At 42.2% G+C, this 8,680-nt stretch overlaps 1 protein-coding gene across 2 annotated transcripts; it reads right to left on the bottom strand.

Moving 5' to 3' along the window:
• Positions 1-1,978: 1,978 nt before the first annotated feature.
• Positions 1,979-8,476, bottom strand: LOC310766509 (tigger transposable element-derived protein 1-like). 2 transcript variants are annotated; one of them, XM_083622758.1, is made up of 3 exons: positions 8,361-8,476; positions 6,384-7,922; positions 1,979-3,560 (listed from the first exon to the last, which is right to left on the bottom strand). In XM_083622758.1, exon 2 carries the CDS (start codon positions 7,464-7,466, stop codon positions 6,399-6,401), a length of 1,068 nt encoding a protein of 355 aa, XP_083478884.1. In that variant the 5' UTR covers positions 7,467-7,922; positions 8,361-8,476; the 3' UTR covers positions 1,979-3,560; positions 6,384-6,398. The 2 variants fall into 2 exon arrangements, with proteins under 2 accessions (XP_083478884.1, XP_083478883.1); XM_083622757.1 differs by lacking the exon at positions 8,361-8,476 and having other exon boundaries at positions 6,384-8,337.
• Positions 8,477-8,680: the final 204 nt, after the last annotated feature.

Raw genomic sequence — 8,680 nt, 5'->3', positions numbered from 1 at the left:
CCCGTGCGACCAATATAGATATTAAACAAGAGCAGGGAGATAAATCGGTGCTGGGGGCTGATGTCCGGGACCCCTTCCAGCAGGGCTGGCTCCCCACAAATTGGAAATAAGCGATCCAATGAATATGATCCCCTGAGAAGACGTGGTGGGCAGCCTTTGACCCTTCGGGTGTTGCCAGGCCCAGACAGAAGGGGGGCCATATGGGCCACTTGGCCCGGGCCTCCCATTCCAAAGGGGGCCTCGGTCAGCATATTTATCTATATTTTCATTTTGTCTTTATATGCAGATATGGTTCAAGCCTTGAAATAAAATTATTTGTCAGCATAACTTTTGTGAAAATTATTTATATACTTACTTATTTATAAGACTTCAGTTATCCCCAGGGTAAAAAAAAGGGGGGGCACATTATCTACCTGGCCCGGGGCCTCTGCCTGGCTCTGGAAGGCCCTGGGTGTTTCTGAACTAAGACTCCCAGGCAAGCCTTGTTTGCTGGGGCTGGTAGGAGTTGTAGTTCAAGGACAGCAGTAGAGCCAAAGGCTCCCCACAGCTGAGCTATACAAAGAGATTCCCCCATGCCCTGTAAATCCTGAGTTTCAAATTACCAATTGCACCCCTGCCTCTCAAAATGTGTGTGAAGCAGCTATAAGGCTCCCATGGTGGGTTTTGTTGTGGATTATATTCTGCAGTGCTGGAAAATAGCCGTTACGAGTGACATGTTTATCCCACCCTTTTGCCAAGGAAATCTGGATGAGGTACATCAAGGGTGGTGTCCCCAAGCAGGAGTGTACCTGCCAGTACCTCCTATAAGGTCCACAAATAGTCTATTGAAAATGCCCAGTGCACCAGAGATGGTTTGTACGTAATTCCTGTTTGCACGACTCATCCTCTTCTGCAATGAACTCATGGGCATAGCTGAAGGGGGGCAGGGGGCACCTGCTCCCCTAAAATAAATAAATAAAAATAGTTAAGTAACTGACCAATCACAGATAGCTTGGTTATGCCCCCCCCCCGAAATAAATCCTGCCCCCCAACATAAATCCTGGCTATGCCCATGATTGAACCTCCCCACTTTAAATATTTCCATATTTCATTGTATGCCAGAATTCAACACCCATTCTCCCATCCCTTCTGAACAGAGAAGAGGTACAAAGAGCTGCTTTCTGTATGTACCTTTTCCCACTTACGGAGCAGTCAATGCAGAGGTAGCATATGTTGCACCATTTTGTGGTCCTCCCTCTTTTTTATGGGGTAGGCATTTGGTGTTATGCTACCATTTTGTGACAGTTGCCAAGGGATCTTTCTAAAAATTCCAAATGTGCCAACTGGCCCATAGAGGTTGGCAACTCTTAATGGTAGGTGGTCCCTTCAGTCTCAATCCCCTCCTCCCAATTTCATCCATACCACAACCCTTACATGTTAACCCTGTGAGGAAGAGATAATTGACTACCCCAACGTCACCCAGTAAGAATCCTAAGTGGGGTCAAGGAGAAGGGGGTGGCAGACCCATTGGGACATCCCAAGATGGGAACGGGTCAGTGGTTTTCTCTAATTTTGCTACACCAGATCAGGCTCCTCAGGAGATCTGTGGGGCTTCAGATCCAGCAGATTCAAATTCGCTGGTGCCCTGTCCCTTTTGGACGCTTTCTGTGTGAATGAAGGTAGGGCCTCCACAACAGTACTGGCAGAGAAATAGCTATATGTCATCCAAACTCTGTCCCCACCTAAACACCAGGCAGTGAGGAAAGACCTGTTTCTTAGCCAGGATTCGACCTGGTGGTCGTAGTCACTGCATGTATGTACAGTATTTCAAATATTTATATCCTACTTTTCCTTGTACAATCCAATGTGACTAATATGAGAAACATGAAATACACTAAAAATTGACAAAGGAACAAATAAGAACAGCCACACAACAAAATATATTGCATGTTTCCATTGTTTTAAATGGCTTCAGTATACAAGTCCTAATAGGCCTTGCTTAAATTCATGTATTTATTTAACAAGATTGTATGCCACCTAACCAAAACAACTCTAAGCAGTTTACATAAAGTTATGTAAAACATTCATAGGAGAATACCAATAAAATAACAGACTTTATAAACAAGTAATTATGGCCTTTTTATGCATTATATAACCAGTACTCATACTTGGTTGCTGTGAGGTTGCTGCTGCTTCCTGCGCATTCCTGGTGGCTTCCTTGAGATTGGCATATTTTCCATGCCAGTCCACAAGGTATGCTGCTCTCATGAGCCCCTGCAACCAAGAAAGCATTTCTTGGCAGCCTCTTCATAGTGACTGTAATTATGAAACTATGGTGGATGTTTTCATATGACAAACCACATAAACTGTGGCTCAACAAATAAATCAAACGGGGGTGTTTTCAGTGTAAAAGCAAAGTGTTTTGAGGGGAGAATGTTATCAATTGTCTTGTTAGTTTGGTAAAATACATTTACAATAGATAAATGTATTTTTGGGGGATGATGTTCTTTGAGTCAGAGTCTTAAGCTGCCCATGAAATCTCTCATGTAGGTGCTGGCTGGACCCCCACCATTTTAGTTTCAGCAAGATGATGGCCCTACGTGCCTTCAAACCATAACCTTGATTGCACTTCTGTGGAATTAAATAAGAAGTTTCCACACAAAACAATGCGAAAAAGAACTGACAATGAACAAATAAGTTTTGAAACCTGGGGGGCTTTTTGGGGAGGGGTGTTACTTTACGAATTAAAGTTTAGTTAAATGAGGTTGCTCTGCTATAGACCTTTACCTGTAAGCCCCACTGAAAGCAGTGAGGCGTATTTCTGAGTTGAATTGTACAGGATTGCACTGCAAACGTTTCCTTCTGTGACTATCTCAAGGAATTGTTATATCAGGTCAAAGAGCATGTGATGCTGGTCACTGTTTAACACCAAATGATGCAATAGTGGTGGCATTTGCAACATACCAGTGGATAGATATGAATTACTAAGGACACTGGTTAAATGAAACAACTGTCACGCTGCAGGGCATGTCCTTGGGGGGCTATGGTCTTGAGCCAAAGTCTAGCACAGAGAATCAGGCTAGGTCCAAAATGTGATCCAAAACTACACCCAAGTTCAACATCACAGTGAATTCAGCAAGGTGAGGGAACTGGAAGCAGGACTAAGGATCCCACAAACAAGAAGAGATATCTGTGTTGTTTCCTACAACTAGAAGGCTAATGTGTGAGACTCATACATAACACCCTAACCCCAGCTGCTGGTAGTAAAGGAGTTCCAAAAATTGCTTACCATGTACGTCTGGGTCTGTAAACCCATGCTGTGTCATTGCTCTTCAGTCTGTGCCCAGGACAATTGGTGCCAGAGTTATTCAGGACTGAGGGCTGGCTCAGTCTCTTCCTCTGATAGCTCAAAGGGTTCTTCAGACAGTTTCTCACCAGACAGCCTGTCAAGGGGATCCTCAGCACTCATTCCAGGCAATCCAGCATGAACCTCAAAGTCCTCCACCTTTGGGGTGTCGGTTTCACCCCTTCAAGTACTTAGTGCCAGTTCAGGGCTAGACATGGCACCAGTTTGTGTAAAGCTGTAAGACACAACAGCCATTTATGTTCTGCCAGAAACCTTTTACATGCAACGCAAACGTAACTGAACACAAAGTGCACAACTCTTTCACGTTTACTGTAGAAATTTAAAACCTTCCTTACATTAACGAAAACAGTGCAAGCCCTCAAATGTCTTAAAATCCAACCACCATCAAAGGTTATCAAAACGCATTATGTCAGAGTAATTTTATTGAAACCACAGACCTAATCATGATCACATTTCTGTTGCCAAACAGACTTCAAGAATCTGTGCCGTAGACACCCATTAACTTCTGCAAATGAGAGGCTGTGTATCTAATTTTTCTAATTATTGCAATATTTGCAATAAAGAGACTTCTAGAATGGTTTTTTAAAAAAAAATGTCAAGCACATGTGAAGCACATGTGATTCCTGTACTGATTGCAGCTTGTTCACAGAGAAGACCAGGGCAGGTATACAATCTAAAAGCTACAGATAGGTAGCCGTGTTGGTCTGCCATAGTCAAAACAAAAAAATTTTTTTCCTTCCAGTAGCACCTTAAAGACCAACTAAGTTAGTTCTTGGTATGAGCTTTCGTGTGCATGCACACTTCTTCAGATACACTGTGTATCTGAAGAAGTGTGCATGCACACGAAAGCTCATACCAAGAACTAACTTAGTTGGTCTTTAAGGTGCTACTGGAAGGAAAAAAATCTAAAAGCTGGGTGGGGAATCTCAGGCCTGGGGCAAAACACCGCCTACAAGGCAGGAATGGAGAACTTGCTGACCTCTGCACACCTCCCCTGGTCTGCTCTGTGAACAAGCTCTTATCATTCCTAAAGACTGGCCATGCTGGCTTAGACTGATGGGAGTTGAAGGGCCATAGGTTCCCCACCCCTATTATAAAGGGATCTCCTACAACTGGCCTTGAATTGTATGATGGAATAAGAGGATATGTTCACAATAATCTAAGCTGTGCACGCACTATAACTTTAAAGCACATTTGAAACACATTCTTTCTCTCAAAAAATTCTGGGCACTGTAGTTTACCTCTCACATAGCTAACATCACCAGCAACCTTAACAAACTACAATGCCCAGAATTTCATGGCTTTTTACAAGATTGCATTTCTTAGAAATGCAACAGCAGGGATCATTCAGCTAGCAACCGAAGGGTTAATTGTTTAGTTAGCCAACCTAGAGCGGGTGGTGGTGTTGCCTAGCAACCAGTGAGATTGGCACAATCCTTGCTGTGATAACTCAAATTCTGATTGGCTGGTTAGGTCCAAAGGTGTTTCTTCCTGTGTGTAATTGTATGCCTCCCTAATGTACTAGATCTGAATTAAGAAACTTCTCTGTATATTTCTGTATAGTTCAGTTTCCCCTAGTAAAGTATTACCAATTTCTTTTCTCTCTGGACTCCATTTGTGTTATTCGAGTGACTCTTCTAACAGTAGAGTGACTCTTATAACAGTATTACTCATGTTTAAACCAGGAATTGAATGTTTTTGGATATGCTCAAATTGACAATAAGCACCAGGATTTTCTCTGCCCTCCAGCGGACTTCATTCCTTTATCCATTTTTGTTCTGGAACTGTTTTTTGATTGGATGGCTGTGTGACAAGAAATGTCGATGCTGATTCAGCAAATGCCAACCTTGTTAGTATCCCAAATTCCAGATTTGCTCACTTTGGAACAATGAGGCATAGTTGTTTTCCCGACAATAAATGAATAGGACAGTGCATGAACCAGGGAAAATTGAATGACCATGTTTACACTTGCTTTAAATATGATCATTATCATAAAGCTCAGTCTGCCACTTTTAATACCCATAGAAAGAAAAGTAATTAGTGTGGGTGCCAGAATGGAATTCTAATAAAGCTTTCTCATTTGTCTGAGGGTGCAAATGTACAAAAGCAATAAGTTTAATATCTGCCTGTTTATAGGGCATGTCAAAACAGCTCTGGCAGCTTTTAGAGTATGACACAGATTAGGACGTCCACACTGATAAAACACAGCTGGACTAGTGAGTCTAAAAGAAGCCAAATCAAATCCATGTGAGAGAAATATGCATTCTGTGTGGCATAAATTTAAGCACAAATTATCCCCAGGTTTGCCATCTTTGATAGCAATAGATTATAAAGAAAACAAGAGTGAGTCTTGTGGCACCTTAAAGAACAACAAATGCATTAAGATTTTATGGGTTACAGTCCAAGCCATCAAACGTATGAAGTGTTTTCCTGAGTGGCAACTATATATACACATAGTGAAGGGAGTAGGGAATTGTAAACAGTGAGGTCAGAAGGAAAGGAAATGCAGAAAGTTGCGCTATTTTGCCGTGTCCAGAAACTGAATTGCTTGCAAAGACTGGCTTAGTCTTAGGTTGTTGGCACAGTGGAATTAATTGAAGCCTTATAGAAACTGCATTAAGTACCTTCTGTTCAGGTGATAAAGATGGAACCCATGTATCTTGGGTAGAAGTGAGACTTTTTGGAGACAGCAGCTAAATGTTGTTCTAACCAGTCATGAAAATGTTGGCATACTGTGGAGTCATGTGGGAGCCCATGAGAGAGCCATTGATTTGAATATACAGTGGTACCTTGGTTCTCAAACTTAATTCGACTTCCAAAACATTCGAAAACCAAGGCGCACTTTTCCATAGAAAATAATGCAAAAAGGATTAATCTCTTCCAGACTTTTAAAAACAACCCCTAAAACAGAAATTTAACATGAATTTTATTATCTAACGAGACCATTGATCCATAAAATGAAAGCAATAAACAATGTGCTGTACTGTAAAATAATACAGTATTATAGATAAAAATGAAAGTGTATTTTTTTTCTTACCTTCACGGATGATAGTCATTGTTTGGATGGAGGGTCAACCGGGTCCTCTTCCGGAATCACAATCGGTGACTCCTCTCCTGCAATTCCTTCCCTTGTTTTTTTTACACCACTGACACCTGGTTCAGACCCGCTGATTCTTTTCCTCACTAAATTTTTTTCAGTTGAGATTTGCTTTTGCTGATGTTTTAAAATTTGTCTAAAGTGAGACATAGCATTATCATTGAAAGTGTTGGCGGCGTGACTTACAGCGGCTTTATCAGGGTGATATTTTTCAACAAAACTTTGCACTTCAGTCCATTTTGCACACATTTCTTTGATCAGTGCAGTAGATACAATTTCTCTGCTCTCCTCCTCTGAAGGTATTTCCTCAGTTGCCGCCTGTTGCTGCTCCGTCAGAATGTTCTGTTCTTCTTCTGTGGCGAGCTCAGTCTTGTGGTCCTCCACATCATCACTATTCACTTGCAATGATTTCTCCTCCTTTGTTATGTAGGTCCTCTTTGGCATTTTCTTCCGAAAGAGGCCTGTCTCATCACAGTTGAAAACTTGTTGGGGAATGAAACCCTGTGACTCAACATAATCTTTAAAATCCAAAACAAATCGGTCAGCATCCAATTTATTGGCACTGGCAGCTTCACCATGTCTCACCACACTGTGTATGCCACTTCTCCTCTTAAAATTATCAAACCAACCTCTACTTGCCTTGAAAACCTCACCCTCAGCACTTGCTCCAGGAGTGTTTCTGATGAGTTCAGCATGCAAATGTAAAGCTTTTTCACAAATCATGCTCTCAGAAATGCTGTCACCGGCCAACTGTTTTTCTTTTATCCATATTAAAAGCAGTTTTTCCACTTCTTCAATTGTCTGTGTTCGTTGCCTTGTGAGTGTTTTAACACCTTTTGCAACATTGGCTCCTTTAATGGCTTCCTTATTTTTTAAGATGGTACAAATTGTAGATTTGGCCATACCAAACTGCGTTGCCAGATCACTTACACGGACACCACTTTCATGCTTGGAGATAATTTGCTTCTTCACCTCTATTGTTGCTCTGTTAATGGTTCTCTTGCCTTTGCAACTTTTATCCATTTTTGCACAGTCACACAATCAAATTGCAAGAGGGCTCCTGAAAATACAGTAGCTGAACTGGGTTCCACAGAGTCACAAAAACAAATTAACCAAAATACTCGCGGAAACAAAATTGCCAAATAAGTTGCAGAAACAAAATCGCCAAGTAAGTCACTAAAACAAAATCACCAAATAAGTCGCAAAAACAAAATTGCCAAATATAAGCTCCAAATATCACCAGCGTGTTGCACGTGTCCTCAGCGGAAGCACTCAGAATGGAAGCATTCAGCTTCCGAAAAAAGTTCACAAATCGGAACTTTTCCAGGTTTGCAGCATTCAGGTTCCGATTTGTTCGTCAACTAAGCCGTTCGAGAACCAAGGTTCCACTGTACACGTTCTCACCAAAGCTGAAATCATTCTAGGTAAGTACAAAGCAGCAAAGTTCAGTGGCCTGGTGTACTTGTTGCCCCATCTACACTGAAAATAGAATTTCAAGATTAAGTGCTAGTGAGCCCTGCTTTGCTTTGAATTAAGTCGTTTGTTTACTCCAGAGTAAAATGTTTTACATTTTTTTTTTAATTTAAGCAGCCATGTCTTTCTTCACAATACATTCTTTGACCATAGATCATATTAAGACTCCCCCTCACCCGAATTATATGCCTTTTTATTTGAGCATATCCTTTCAAGCACAACTGCAGCCTAAGTTAACAGGCCATGCCCCGAGGATGGCTCGATTCCCTCTCATTTACAGAGCTTGCTCTCTGCGGAGAGAAGCAAAGAGAGGAGGCTGCTCAGGCCAAGTGCGGCATAGAGATAGGAAAACGTAAAGACGTCGCCGTTCGTCTCCCAAAGCCTGAATGGAGGGAGCCGCCTCAAACTCCTTTCAGAATGGCCGTTAACAGTTAACAGACCAACCTTGGGTCTCCAAACGCTGCTGGACTACAACAGAGGATCAAGTATGATGGGGAGCGTAGTCCCAACACGGTTTGAGGCACCAAGGTTGAGAAAGTCTGTAATAAGCTTTTTTCTATCTCTATGGTACCATCTCGAGGCTTGTGCGCATGCTCCACGCAACGTACTTCCCGTTTGGCCACGAGGAGTGGGCGGAAATTTCCCCCTCTCGCCAGCGCAGCCGTTCTCGGCGGTCGGGCGAGAAAGCCTGTCATAGGCTTTTTTCTGTCTCTATGGTACCATCTCAAGACTTGTGCGCATGCTCCACGCAACGCACTTCCGGT

This window comes from Podarcis filfolensis (assembly GCF_964270895.1).
Source record: "Podarcis filfolensis genome assembly, chromosome: 7".
NCBI classification, from domain to species: domain Eukaryota; kingdom Metazoa; phylum Chordata; class Lepidosauria; order Squamata; family Lacertidae; genus Podarcis; species Podarcis filfolensis.
The sequence above is the reverse complement of the archived record's forward strand: the minus strand, read 5'-3'. Positions and strand labels throughout refer to the sequence as shown.